Source organism: Procambarus clarkii, chromosome 63 (assembly GCF_040958095.1).
Source record: "Procambarus clarkii isolate CNS0578487 chromosome 63, FALCON_Pclarkii_2.0, whole genome shotgun sequence".
In the NCBI taxonomy this organism is placed as follows: domain Eukaryota; kingdom Metazoa; phylum Arthropoda; class Malacostraca; order Decapoda; family Cambaridae; genus Procambarus; species Procambarus clarkii.
The window spans coordinates 18,547,291-18,563,123 of NC_091212.1; the positions used below are offsets into that span (position 1 = coordinate 18,547,291).

The 15,833-nt window shown below is 45.5% G+C and overlaps 2 protein-coding genes across 2 annotated transcripts; both read left to right on the forward strand.

The window, feature by feature from the left end:
- Positions 1 to 504: 504 nt before the first annotated feature.
- On the forward strand, positions 505 to 981 carry LOC138354522 (dentin sialophosphoprotein-like). Its single transcript, XM_069308884.1, has one exon. The coding sequence runs from the start codon at positions 505 to 507 to the stop codon at positions 979 to 981; it is 477 nt and encodes a 158-aa protein (XP_069164985.1).
- A 288-nt stretch (positions 982 to 1,269) lies between these two features.
- Positions 1,270 to 2,331, forward strand: LOC123769642 (germ cell nuclear acidic protein-like). The gene has a single exon (XM_045760878.2). It carries the CDS (start codon positions 1,270 to 1,272, stop codon positions 2,329 to 2,331), a length of 1,062 nt encoding a protein of 353 aa, XP_045616834.2.
- Positions 2,332 to 15,833: the final 13,502 nt, after the last annotated feature.

The following is a 15,833-nucleotide window of genomic DNA, read 5'->3' on the forward strand; positions in this document are numbered from 1 at the left end:
AAGGGTAGACAATGGTAGTGACGACATACAAAGATCAGACAACGGTAGTGACGTCATACAAACAGCAGTGGCGACATGAAAAGGACTGACAACAGTAGTGATGACATACAAAGGTCAGACAATGACTACATACAAAGGTCAGACACCGGTAGTGACGTCATGAAAAGGACAGATAACGGTAATGACGACATGAAAATGTCAGACAACGGTAGTAACAACATACAAAGGTCAGAAAACGGTAGTGACGACATTCAAAGATAAGACAAAGGCAGTGACGACATACAAAGGTCTGTCAACGGTAGTGACGACATAGAAAGGTAAGACAACGGTAATGACGAAATAAGAAGGGTAGATAACGGTAGTGTTAACAAACAAAGGTCAGAGAACGGTAGAGACGACATCCAAAGGTAAGAAAACGGTAGTGACGGAATACAAAGGTCAGGCAACGGTAGTGACAGCATACAAAGGCCAGACAACGGTAGTGATGACATACAAAGGTTAGACATGGGTAGGGACGGCATACTAACGTCAGACAACGGTAGTGACGGCATACAATGGAAAGACAGCGGTAGTGATGGAATACAAAGGTCAGAGAACGGTAGTGACGCCATACAAAGGTCAGACAGCGGTAGTGACGTCATACAAAGGTTAGACAACGGTAATGACGAAATACAAAGGTTAGACAAAGTTAGTGACGACATACAAAGGTCAGACAACGGTAGTGACGACATACAAAGGTCAGACAACGGTCGTGACGACATACAAAGGTCAGACAACGGTAGTGACAACATACAAAGGTCAGACAACGGTAGTGACGACATACAAAGGGTAGAAAACGGTAGTGACGACATACAAAGGTTAGACAAAGTTAGTGACGACATACAAAGGTCAGACAACGGTAGTGACGACATACAAAGGTCAGACAACGGTCGTGACGACATACAAAGGTCAGACAACTGTAGTGACGACATACAAAGGTAAGGCAGCGGTAGTGATGGCATACAAAGGTCAGACAACGGTAGTAACGACATACAAAGGTCAGACATCGATAGTGACGTCATACAAAGGTTAGACAACGGTAGTGACGGCATACAAAGGTCAGACAGCAGTAGTGACGACATACAAAGGGTAGACAATGGTAGTGATGTCATACAAAGGTCATACAACGGTAGTAACAACATACAACGGTCAGACAACGGTAGTGACGGCATACAAAGGGTAGACAGTTGTAGTGACGTCATACGAACGGTACACAACGGTAGTGACGAGATGCAAAGGTCAGACAACGGTAGTGACGACATACGAAGGTCAGACAACTGTTGTGTCAGCATACAAAGGTCAGACAACGGTAGTGACGACATACAAAGGGTAGACAACGGTATTGACTACATACAAAGGTCAGACAACGGTAGATACGACATACAAAGGTCAGACAACGGTAGTGACGACATACAAAGAGTAGACAACTTAAGTGACGACATACAAATGTCAGACAACGGTAGATACGACATTCAAAGGTCAGACAACGGTAGATACGACATACAAAGAGTAGACAACGGAAGTGACGACATACAAAGGTCAGACAACGGAAGTGACGACATACAAATGTCAGACAACGGTAGTGACGACATACAAAAAGTAGACAACGGAAGTGACGACATACAAATGTCAGACAACTGTAGTGACGACATACAAAGGTCAGAGAACAGTAGCGACGACATACGAAGGTCAGACAACGGTAGTGACGACACACAAAGGTCAAACATCGGTAGCAAAGGCATACAAGGGGTAGACAACGGTAGTGATGGCATACAAAGGCCTGACAACGGTAATGACGACATACAAAGGTCAGACAACGGTAGTGACGGCATACAAATGTCAGACAACGGTAGTGACGGCATACAAAGGGTAGACAACGGTAGTGACGACGTACAAAGGTCAGACAACGGTAGTGACGACATACAACGGGTAGACAACGGTAGTTACGACAAACAAAGGGTAGACAACGGTAGTGACGGCATACAAAGGGTAGACAACGGGAGTAACGACGTACAAAGGTCAGACAACGGTAGTGACGGCATACAAATGTCAGACAACGGTAGTGACGACATACAAAGGTCAGACAACGGTAGTGACGACATACAAATGTCGGACAACAGTAGTGACGACATACAAAGGTCAGAAAACGGTAGTGACGACATACAAAGGTCAGATAACGGTAGTGACGGCATACAACGGGTAGACAACGGTAGTTACGACATACAAAGGGTAGACAATGGTAGTTACGACATACAAAGGATCGACAACGGTAGTGACGACATACGAAGGTGAGACAACGATAGTGACGGAATGCAAACTACAGATAACGGTAGTGACGGCATACAACGGGTAGACAACGGTAGTTACGACATACAAAGGGTAGACAATGGTAGTTACGACATACAAAGGATCGACAACGGTAGTGACGACATACGAAGGTGAGACAACGATAGTGACGGAATGCAAACTACAGATAACGGTAGTAACGACACACAAACTACAGATAACGGTAGTAACGATACACAAACTACAGATAACGGTAGTAACGACACAAACTACAGATAACGGTAGTAACGACACAAACTACAGATAACGGTAGTAACGACACACAAACTACAGATAACGGTAGTAACGACACACAAACTACAGATAACGGTAGTAACGACACAAACTACAGATAACGGTAGTAACGACACAAATTACAGATAACGATAGTAACGACACAAACTACAGATAACGGTAGTAACGACACACAAAGGACAGACAACGGCAGTAACGACATACAAAGGACAGAGAACGGTAGTAACGACACACAAACTACAGATAACGGTAGTAACGGCACACAAACTACAGATAACGGTAGTAACGACACACAAACTACAGATAACGGTAGTAACGACACACAAACTACAGATAACGGTAGTAACGACACACAAACTACAGATAACGGTAGTAACGACACACAAAGGACAGACAACGGTAGTAACGACATACAAAGGACAGATAACGGTAGTAACGACACACAAAGGACAGACAACGGTAGTAACGACACACAAAGGACAGACAACGGTAGTAACGACACACAAAGGACAGACAACGGTAGTAACGACACACAAAGGACAGACAACGGTAGTAACGACATACAAAGTACAGACAACGGTAGTAACGACATACAAAGGGCATATAAACAGATTCCGACAACAGTGACTGGCCGAGTAAGCGTTCCTCTGCATTAATACATGTACACACAAAGTCCAGGACGATAAGCGTCTCAAGACGTCTTCCATTCACACGTTTATTTAATAATAAAGACGTCAGGGAGGAGATGACGCTGGATTAATGCCTCTGAATATCTTTAAACTTTGCCTCTCTAAAAAAAATCCGCCTTCAATTATAAAAATGTGTTGCAATCGTAGGGTGTGTGTGCAGTGGGTCAGGCGTGTGGGGCGGCGGCGGTCGCGGCCACCAATAGCGGGGGATCTTTATCTTAAAGGCCAGATCTGATTGGTCGCGGGGGCAGCCAAAGATGATTAATGGAATTCCTCCGAAGACGTCAGAGCTAACACTGATGACATCGTACATGATGGAAGTCTAAACTGTTATGATTGGCGTGCCAGACACCGCTTTTCCGCTCAACTTTCTCCAAGATTAATGTATATTTCGTGTCCAAAAACCATTGAGTTTTAAAGGACAAAGTGTGGGAAATGGAGGGTTGAGGGCCGAGGCGGACGGCGGGCGGCGGCGTTGTGGCGGGAACTGTGTGGGTAATGTTGCGAGTCATAAGGGCACCTGGACGCCTGCCGGGCCTACCTGACGTGACATTTCAGATCTCAGTGACCATTACGAAGCCCAGGACGATCGACGCTCACACGCACACACGCACACACGCGCACGCTCACACACGCGCACACGCGCACGCTCACACACGCACACACGCATACGCTCACACGCACAAATACACCAAAAATCACACCATGGGAGATGGACCTATTGACAGGGGGCTCGTATTAACGAGGTCGCGCCAGTGGGATGTACAAACATAATAAGAAAACTTATAGAATCTTTCTCGTCCAGGACACTTTCAGCAAGACACGTGAGACTAACTTATTTATTTTTATTTATTTATATATATACAAGAAGGTACATTTGGATTGTGAGGATACATAGTATAGTAATTACAATCTTTTAAAGCCACTAGTACGCGCATGTGGCAAGAGTGTGACAAGAGTGTGACAAGTGTGTGACAAGAATGTGACGAGAGTGTGACAAGAGTGCGACAAGAGCGTGACAAGTGTGTGGCAAGAGTGTGACAAGAGTGTGACAAGTGTGTGACAAGAATGTGACAAGAGTGTGGCAAGAGTGTGACAAGAGTGTGACAAGAGTGTGACAAGTGTGTGACAAGAGTGTGACAAGAGTGTGACAAGAGTGTGACAAGAGTGTGACAAGTGTGTGACAAGAGTGTGACAAGAGTGTGGCAAGAGCGTGACAAGAGTGTGACAGGAGTGTGACAAGAGTGTGACAAGAGTGTGACAAGAGTGTGACAAGAGTGTGACAAGTGTGTGACAAGTGTGTCACAAGAGTGTGACAAGTGTGTGACAAGAGTGTCACAAGAGTGTGACAAGTGTGTGACAAGAGTGTGACAAGAGTGTGACAAGTGTGTGACAAGAGTGTGACAAGAGTGTGACAAGTGTGTGACAAGAGTGTGACAAGTGTGTGACAAGAGTGTGACAAGAGTGTGACAAGTGTGTGACAAGAGTGTGGCAAGAGTGTGGCAAGAGTGTGACAAGTGTGTGACAAGAGTGTGGCAAGTGTGTGACAGGAGTGTGACAAGTGTGTGACAAGAGTGTGACAAGAGTGTGACAGGAGTGTGACAAGTGTGTGACAAGAGTGTGCCAAGAGTGTGACAAGTGAGCCGGTCGGCCGAGCGGACAGCACGCTGGACTTGTGATCCTGTGGTCCTGGGTTCGATCCCAGGCGCCGGCGAGAAACATTGGGCAGAGTTTCTTTCACCCTATGCCCCTGTTACCTAGCAGTAAAATAGGTACCTGGGTGTTAGTCAGCTGTCACGGGCTGCTTCCTGGGGGTGGAGGCCTGGTCGAGGACCGGGCCGCGGGGACACTAAAAAGCCCCGAAATCATCTCAAGATAACCTCAAGATAGTGTGTGATAAGTGTGTCACAAGAGTGTGACAAGTGTGTGACAAGAGTGTGACAAGAGTGTGACAAGTGTGTGACAAGAGTGTGACAAGAGTGTGGCAAGAGTGTGACAAGAGTGTGACAAGAGTGTGACAAGAGTGTGACAGGTGCGCCTCAACATGCATATGGTTGAGTGGGGTCCCAAGACATATGGTTGAGTGGGGTCCCAAGACATATAGTTGAGTGGGGTCCCAAGACATATGGTTGAGTGGGGTCCCAAGACATATGGTTGAGTGGGGTCCCAAGACATATGGTTGAGTGGGGTCCCAAGATATATGGTAGGGGGGGGGGGGGAAGGGGCGGGAGGAGGGATACGAACCGTTCAAGAAGCAAGGAGAGAAGTGAGGGAGGAAGTCACCATATATGGTCGCCGAGTTTTTAAGGCAGATATCAAATCTTTATAACCCCAAGTGTGTGTACGACGCTGTCTAAGAGAGAGAGAGAGAGAGAGAGAGAGAGAGAGAGAGAGAGAGAGAGAGAGAGAGAGAGAGAGAGAGAGAGAGAGAGAGAGAGAGAGAGAGAGAGAGAGAGAGAGAGAGAGAGAGAGAGAGACAGAGAGAGAGAGAGAGAGAGACAGAGAGAGAGAGAGAGAGAGAGAGAGAGAGAGAGAGAGAGAGAGAGAGAGAGAGAGAGAGAGAGAGAGAGAGAGAGACAGAGAGACACAGAGAGAGAGAGTTGTAACTGACCTTCATGAAAGCATAGTTCATGGCTGACGACTGGGATATGTTGGTTCTTCAGACCACCAGGCTGTCTTTACTACACTGACTATCCCGACAGATCGAGGTGAAGACTGTTCCAACTACCTAGCTTTGGGACAGAGGGAACTGGCCAACCCTCCGCTCAGAGCTGGAAGCAACTGATTGGAATGTCTTGCTCCCTATGGACGTGAACAGCCAACCAAACACTTTCACCAGTCGTATACTGGACCTCCAGCATAGACATATCCCTCACCGGCAGTATGTGACCAAGCCCACTGATCACTCTTGGTCTGGATATCACTGCCAGATGGCACCTGAAGCCAGTAACAAGGACTGGAGGAGATATATACGGCATCACTCAGCTCATAACAGAAACATTCATAGACAATCTTGTCGAATAATGAAAGAAGTTCAAAAGTGAGCTATATCCAGATGGGAATCCGAAACTCTAAGAAAACTTGCACCTGGAAGGGTTGGATCCAAGGTCTGGTGGTCTCTGGTGAAGGATCGGCAGGGATACTCATCTGAGTCACTATCCCGCCTCTAAACCGAGAGGATGGAACTGTGGCAACCAGCAATCAGGAGAAGGTTGATCTACTGGCAAACCACTTTGCTGCCAAGATGTAAGTCTCTGATCCTGAACGTCAGCCTCCACATCTTGCCCCAAGCACTGTGTCTTGGATGACTGAAGTGGTTTTACAGCAGGTTGAAGTTCTCCATCTCCTTAACACGCTAGACACAAGCAAAGTTGTGGGGCCAGATAAGGTCAGTCCAAGACTACTACGCTGTTGCGCTGACCTGTTGGCTCCACCTCTCACGTGCCTCTTCCAACTCTGCCTACCTCAAGGAATGTGACCCTCCTTATGGAAGAAGGCAGACGTTGTTCCAGTACACAAAGAGAAGAGCCGCTCAGTAGTTGGTTACTACAGACAAGTGTCACTCCTCTCCATTACTGGCAAAATCCTAGACTCATTAATCGCTCAGCAAATTATATCATTTTTTGATTATCATCGGCTAATATGTGATCGACAGTATGGTTTTAGAAAAGTTCGATCTGCTGCTGATCTCTTGCTATCTCTCTCCACTAAGTGGCATCAGTCACTGGATGAGTCCAAGATCAACTGTGTTGTTGCTCTAGACATAGCAGGAGTCTTTGGTCGGGTCTGGCACTCTGGATTAGTAGTGAAGCTTCAAGCACTAGGCATCTCAGGCTCCAACTTAGAGTTAATAAAAGACTACCTTCAAGAACGGACTCTAAGGGTAGTCCTCAATGGAGTAGAATCCAAAAGCCACTCATCTGGTGCCAGCGTTCCACAGGGCTGTGTGCTTGGCCCTCTGCTGTGGAATGTTTATTTCAACGATCTACTTCATCTCATTCCTGAAGCTGAAGCCTATGCTGATATACACTCTAACCTTCACATAAAGAAAGGAAGAAATGCCAACTGCTGCAAGAATCATCAATCGCAAACTTTCAGCGATTTCTACCTGGGGTAGGGGATGGCAGATCACATTTGCGGCGTTTCTTGATTCTGAAATTTCCTTTATCTACAAATCTTTCTCTCGCCTTGGTTATCCCTTACATTTTATGAACTGAGCCCATTGTCAAGCTAAACGAAATTTCTTTCATCCTAAACCTGCTTCCAACCCTTTTAGCGCTGTGCTCTGCCTTCCCTTCACATCAGAATTCAAAACTCTTACTAATACCTTTCGTCCTCTTGACATAAAGCTCGCCTTTCGACAAACTAACACTATTCGTAGCAACCTGGTTCACACTTCTCCTCCAGCTTCTAATGCTGTTGGTGTCTACTCTATTTCCTGTTCGTCTTGTCCTCTCCAATACTTTGGCGAAACTGGCCATACACTTAATGGCAGACTTAAAGAACACAAAAGAAGTGCTAAGTCTGCAGACACTAACAATGCTCTCTTCTGTCATGTGAGGGATTCTGGTCAACCAGAATCCCTAACATGAAGACTATTCAGATTGGTCTTCCTCCAAAATAATCTTTCCTGCCTTTGCTCTACACAGACGCCGTCTTGTCGATTCCGCTCTGATACACAACCTACCCAACATGAACCTGAGTCCTGGCTTTGTTGCTGTTGACTCTTCCCTTTCACTATACAAACTCAAATGTTCTAAACTTTCTAACAAACGTGACCTAACATAAGCCAACCCTTCAATTTTTTTTTATCTTGTTTCTCTCTCGTTCCCATTGTTTCTCCTATTATTACACCCTATATTACACCTTACCTTCCGTACCTTTGGCCTTGCCCTTTTCTTCCTCTAGGATGTCCATCTCCTCACATCTCTCTTGACTTACTTAATACCCTTGCTTCCCTCGTCTCACCTAGAGCTGTGTTTTTAGTTTTCTCTGTAGCTCTTCTGAGTTCTTTCAGATTGAAAGGTTGGTCTAGTTCGTCATGTAAGGCTAAAGCATCATTTATTTTTCTTTGTAAGTGACAAAATCACTTACAATATGCAGGTCAAGCTAGGAGAAAAGGGTGAAGAAGCCTTCTTGAATCTCATCAACAGAGTATGGGTGACAAGAACCCGACCACTCTCTTGGAACAGTGCAATTATAGTTCCTATTCCAAAACCTAAAGACCCAGGAAATCCAAGAACTATCTTATTAACAAGCTGTCTGGCCAAAACTGCGGAAAGAATGGCTCTTAATCGAATTGAATGGAAAGCCAGTCCACTGCATCAAAATATTTTTGCTTGCAGAAAAGGTGTTGGAACCACAGAATGTCTTACCTCCCTTCTGGATCAAATCAATAACAAACCTGGAATCCTTATATTTCTAGATCTAGAAAAAGCCTTCGAGTTAGCCAGTGCTCCAGCTACACTGTGCTGCCTTGTGGATAAGGAAATCAAAAGACACTCTCTTACTTTTGCCAAAGGAAGCCTGCTTAACCGAGAAGCTACAGTCAAATTCCAAGGAAAAACATCGACCTCAAAGAGGCTGGAAAACGGAACTCCGCAGGGAGGAATACTAAGCCCCTTCCTCTTCAACTGTCTCATGGAACAATTCATGAAGCTCAAGTTACCAAAAGCCAAACTGCTTAACTATGCAGACGACTTTGTGGTCATCGTCAATGGCAAAGGCGCCAGGAACCATGCTCAAAAATGCCTAGGTATTATCAGCAGTGAAGCGGAACGCATAGTAGTGAAAATAAACAGCAATAGAACTCAAGACATCACACTCGCAGTACAAGGACATGAAATTAAGTGGGTTACCTCTTTTCAGTACCTAGGAGACATAGTAGACATCCTGTTGAAATTCACTCAAGAAATTGAATATCTTCGGCAACGTTGTAAAGCCAGAAACTCAGTTTTGCGCTCTCTGACCAGTCTTAGAGAGGGTGCATCTCTACCAGTACTCAAAATGTACTACGTTCAAGCAGTTAGGTCACTCATTGACTATGCTGCTCCTGCTCTTACATCCCTCAGTGATAACCAGTGGGAGAAACTGGACGTGTCTCAAAATGATGCTCTGAGAACAATGCTGGGAGCACCTATATGGACGCGTAGAGAGAACCTTAGAATGGAAACGAACTTACCAGCCTTAGAAAACAGGATCAAACAAAGGATAGCCACTATAACAGCAAAACTTGTTGGAATCACCGCCAGACTGTCGATCAAAGATAGCTTACACAGATCGCTTCAGAGAAACCTTCAATATAGAACAAGTGCATGGACGGATAATCTAGTAAAGATTCTAGAGAAAGTGAACTTTAAATGGACCATTAAAAACAAAGGAGAAGATAGACCATATCAAAACTTTTAGCAGCCTCCTCCATGGGAAGAATCGAGTCTAAAGATAATCATTGAAGGATTACCAGTTAAAAAATCAGCATGTGACTCGCAGAGGCTCAAAGCAGTCATAGAACAACAAATGGAAGCCATCTCAAGACCTACAACCACTCACATCTTCTCAGACGGATCAGTAGATCAAGAAAGAGGTTCTGCTGGGGCAGCAGTTTACACTACCAACCATGAAGCTTACTGGAGCATGAATAGTGGGTGCTCAACATTGCAGACAGAATTATATGCCCTGAAGGAGGCAATAAACTATACAATTGAGAATAATTTACATGATGTCATCATTCATACCGACTCTAAATCTTCGCTCCAGGCATTGTTATCCAGTCAGCACAGAGATAATATTCAACTCCTCACAGAAATCCAACATATAGGAAAAGAAGCCCATAATCTAGGGCTGTCAATCACTCTAAATTGGATACAAGTCACATTGGCATAGATGGTAATGAAAAGGCAGACTCACTAGCAAAAACTGCCACTGCTCTATCTGTTGTACAGGTTCAAATACCTCCAAGTTTTTCACAGATTAAGGAGCAAATCAAGAAGAAAATACTCCCAACTATCAAAAGTCGCCACAGAGCCAAAGTAGCGCAAGGAAGATCCACTGTGATATGGTACAAACAAGCCACTGGGTACTACTTTTTTCAAGTCTGACAAAAAGATTCCCACAGACATTGCAGTAGCATACACAGACTCAGACTTGGTTACAAGTGCTGCTGGGAGGTAATGAACCCAATAGTTAAAGAGTGTCATATCTGTGGAACAGAAGCAGAGGCGCCACTATTGCACTACTTACTGGAATGTGAAGCTACTGAAGCCCTGCGCATCAAACTCAACATTAATCCAACGACAGCAGCTGCATTAGATGCACATTCCACAGCGACTACAATGATTAGAAAAGCCGTTAAAGAATGGGACTCACTAGTGAACATTCTGCACCTACATCCGCCACCAAGATAATAAGATAATGTTATTAAAACACGACTAAAACAGAAGCGAAAAAGAAACAGGGAAAAGGGAGGAAACCCCACCTCCCTTTAAAACTTTGACCCAAATATCAGAGAAACAAGGTTATCGCGAATAACCGAACTCAATTACGGGCTCACCATAGCCCGTGCTACATGGACATTTCGTTCTGAGTAGCTAAGTCTAAAACAACAACCTCGTCTCACAGAAAGTTACAGCCCCGCTCCTGTGCCAGGTAAGTCTGCAACGGGATCACCATAGCCCGTGCTACTTGGAACTTTTTGTTCCAAGTACCTGAATCTTAAACACCAACAACCTCGTCTCATCACAATCTACTTGATAATGGTCCAGGACGGACCGAAACGTCGTCGTCTCTTCAATTTCTAGTGTGTGGTTTATCTTGAGGGTATCTTGAGATAATTTCGGGGCTTTAGTGTCCCCGCGGCCCGGTCCTCGACCAGGCCTCCACCCCCAGGAAGAAGCCCGTGACTGCTGACTAACACCCAGGTACCTATTTTACTGCTAGGTAACAGGGACATAGGGTGAAAGAAACTCTGCCCATTGTTTCTCGCCGGCGCTCGGGATCGAATCCGGGACCACAGGATCACAAGTCCATTGCGCTGTCCGCTCGACCGACCGACTCCTCTATCATGGTCAGCATGGTTATTACCTAATGCAGACGAGGAGTCACAATAACGTGGCTGAAATATGTTGACCAAACTACACACTAGAAAGTGAAGGGATGACGACGTTTCGGTCCGTTCTGGACCATTCTCAAGTCGATTGAATCGTTTGTATCGATCGAAACGTCGTCGTCCCTTCACTTTCTAGTGTGTGGTTTGGTCAACATTATTACCTAATGTTGTTAATGAATTAAGGTTATTCCTACTGATGCATGTAACAGGATCATGAAATAAATGGGCCTCTAGGAGTTGGTTTCATCTTAGCTGAGGAAGGAGCACAGCTCTTGCTTGCAGTTTCACTAGGTACGTCATTTGAAAGCCCTTAGGGACTCTAGTCTTAGTTTTAGAAAAAGAACGAGAACGCGAGTGTTCAATTTCACAGGTAGATATCCAAAAATTAATGGTAGAAATATAGGGACGAACCACCAAGAGAGTGATGGTTGCAGGGACCAGGGACCACACACCCACTCAACACTTACATCACCGCCTCAGATACTCTTCAACTAACATTATAACTATATAATAACCATATATGTGAGCAACAGTATACACCAGCAGCACTAGTAACCACCAACAGTATACACCACCAGCAGCAGCACTAGTAACCACCAACAGTATACACCAGCAGCACTAGTAACCACCAACAGTATACACCAGCAGCAGCACTAGTAACCACCAACAGTATGCACCACCAGCAGCACTAGTAACCACCAACAGTATACACCACCAGCAGCAGCACTAGTAACCACCAACAGTATACACCAGCAGCACTAGTAACCACCAACAGTATACACCAGCAGCAGCACTAGTAACCACCAACAGTATACACCAGCAGCACTAGTAACCACCAACAGTATACACCACCAGCAGCAGCACTAGTAACCACCAACAGTATACACCACCAGCAGCACTAGTAACCACCAACAGTATACACCAGCAGCAGCACTAGTAACCACCAACAGTATACACCACCAGCAGCACTAGTAACCACCAACAGTATACACCACCAGCAGCACTAGTAACCACCAACAGTGTACACCACCAGCACTAGTAACCACCAACAGTATACACCAGCAGCAGTACTAGTAACCACCAACAGTATACACCACCAGCAGCACTAGTAACCACCAACAGTATACACCACCAGCACTAGTAACCACCAACAGTATACACCAGCAGCACTAGTAACCACCAACAGTATACACCACCAGCAGCACTAGTAACCACCAACAGTATACACCAGCAGCACTAGTAACCACCAACAGTATACACCACCAGCAGCACTAGTAACCACCAACAGTATACACCACTAGCAGTACTAGTAACCACCAACAGTATACACCACTAGCAGCACTAGTAACCACCAACAGTATACACCACTAGCAGCACTAGTAACCACCAACAGTATACACCAGCAGCAGCATTAGTAACCACCAACAGTATACACCAGCAGCAGCACTAGTAACCACCAACAGTGTACACCACCAGCACTAGTAACCACCAACAGTATACACCACCAGCAGCAGCACTAGTAACCACCAACAGTATACACCAGCAGCACTAGTAACCACCAACAGTATACACCACCAGCAGTACTAGTAACCACCAACAGTATACACCAGCAGCACTAGTAACCACCAACAGTATACACCAGCAGCAGCACTAGTAACCACCAACAGTATACACCAGCAGCAGCACTAGTAACCACCAACAGTATACACCAGCAGCACTAGTAACCACCAACAGTATACACCACCAGCAGTACTAGTAACCACCAACAGTATACATCAGCAGCACTAGTAACCACCAACAGTATACACCACCAGCAGCACTAGTAACCACCAACAGTATACACCACCAGCAGCACTAGTAACCACCAACAGTATACACCAGCAGCACTAGTAACCACCAACAGTATACACCAGTAGCAATAGTAACCACCAACAGTATACACCACTAGCAGCACTAGTATCCACCAACAGTATACACCAGCAGCAGCACTAGTAACCACCAACAGTATACACCACCAGCAGCACTAGTAACCACCAACAGTATACACCAGCAGCACTAGTAACCACCAACAGTATACACCACCAGCAGCACTAGTAACCACCAACAGTATACACCACCAGCAGCACTAGTAACCACCAACAGTATACACCACCAGCAGCACTAGTAACCACCAACAGTATACACCACTATCACTAGTAACCACCAACAGTATACACCAGCAGCAGCACTAGTAACCACCAACAGTATACACCAGCAGCAGCACTAGTAACCACCAACAGTATACACCAGCAGCAGCACTAGTAACCATTAACAGTATACACCACCAGCAGCACTAGTAACCACCAACAGTATACACCACCAGCACTAGTAACCACCAACAGTATACACCAGCAGCACTAGTAACCACCAACAGTATCCACCAGCAGCACTAGTAACCACCAACAGTATACACCACCAGCACTAGTAACCACCAACAGTATACACCAGCAGCACTAGTAACCACCAGCAGTATACACCAGCAGCAGCACTAGTAACCACCAACATTATACACCACCAGCAGCACTAGTAACCACCAACAGTATACACCACCAGCAGCACTAGTAACCACCAGCAGTATACACCAGCAGCAGCACTAGTAACCACCAACAGTATACACCAGCAGCAGCACTAGTAACCACCAACAGTATACACCAGCAGCAGCACTAGTAACCACCAACAGTATACACCACCAGCACTAGTAACCACCAACAGTATACACCAGCAGCAGCACTAGTAACCACCAACAGTATACACCACCAGCAGCACTAGTAACCACCAACAGTATACACCACCAGCAGCACTAGTAACCACCAACAGTATACACCAGCAGCACTAGTAACCACCAACAGTATACACCACCAGCAGCACTAGTAACCACCAACAGTATACACCACCAGCAGCACTAGTAACCACCAACAGTATACACCAGCAGTACTAGTAACCACCAACAGTATACACCAGCAGCAGCACTAGTAACCACCAACAGTATACATCACCAGCAGCACTAGTAACCACCAACAGTATACACCAGCAGCACTAGTAACCACCAACAGTATACATCACCAGCAGTACTAGTAACCACCAACAGTATACACCAGCAGCACTAGTAACCACCAACAGTATACATCACCAGCAGCACTAGTAACCACCAACAGTATACACCACCAGCAGCACTAGTAACCACCAACAGTATACACCACCAGCAGCACTAGTAACCACCAACAGTATACACCACCAGCAGTACTAGTAACCACCAACAGTATACACCAGCAGAACTAGTAACCACCAACAGTATACACCACCAGCACTAGTAACCACCAACAGTATACACCACCAGCAGCACTAGTAACCACCAACAGTATACACCAGCACACTAGTAACCACCAACAGTATACACCACAGCAGCACTAGTAACCACCAACAGTATACCCCACCAGCAGCACTAGTAACCACCAACAGTATACACCACCAGCAGCACTAGTAACCACCAACAGTATACACCACCAGCAGCACTATTAACCACCAACAGTATACACCACCAGCAGCACTAGTAACCACCAACAGTATACACCACCAGCAGCACTAGTAACCACCAACAGTATACACCACCAGCAGCACTAGTAACCACCAACAGTATACACCACCAGCAGCACTAGTAACCACCAACAGTATACACCACCAGCAGCACTAGTAACCACCAACAGTATACACCAGCAGCAGCACTAGTAACCACCAACAGTATACACCACCAGCACTAGTAACCACCAACAGTATACACCAGCAGCACTAGTAACCACCAACAGTATACACCTCCACTAAACTAACAACGTATAAATATATGAGTACTTGTCATAACGGCAGAAGCAGTGTCATAGTTGTACAGACACTAACACAGGTGTACAGACACTAACACAGGTGTACAGACACTAACACAGGTGTACAGACACTAACACAGGTGTATAGACACTAACACAGGTGTATAGACACAAACACATGTGTATAGACCCTAACACAGGCGTACAGATATTAACACAGGGCGTACAGACACTAACACAGGTGTACAGGCACTAACACAGGTGTACAGGCACTAACACAGGTGTATAGAAACTAACACAAGTGTACAGAATTGAGAAATTGAAAACATGCCCATGCACTCGGCCCCAGGTCCAGACTCATGGAATTCAGTATTTATAAAGAAATGCAAAGTGCCGGTAGCACAGGCACTCAGTATAGTGTGGAGGAAGAGTTTTGTACCCCTCTACACAAGGGAGGGTACAAAGCATTGGCAAAGAATTATAGACCAGTTGCACTAACATCGCACATAATAAAGTATTTGAGAGAGTGATTAGGAGTCAGGTCACCAATTTCATGGAGACCAATGA

Coding starts and splice junctions, on each gene's coding strand:
- LOC138354522 (XM_069308884.1), top strand. CDS start 505: ATGGGTAGGGACGGCATACTAACGTCAGACAACGGTAGTGACGGCATA.
- LOC123769642 (XM_045760878.2), top strand. CDS start 1,270: ATGCAAAGGTCAGACAACGGTAGTGACGACATACGAAGGTCAGACAAC.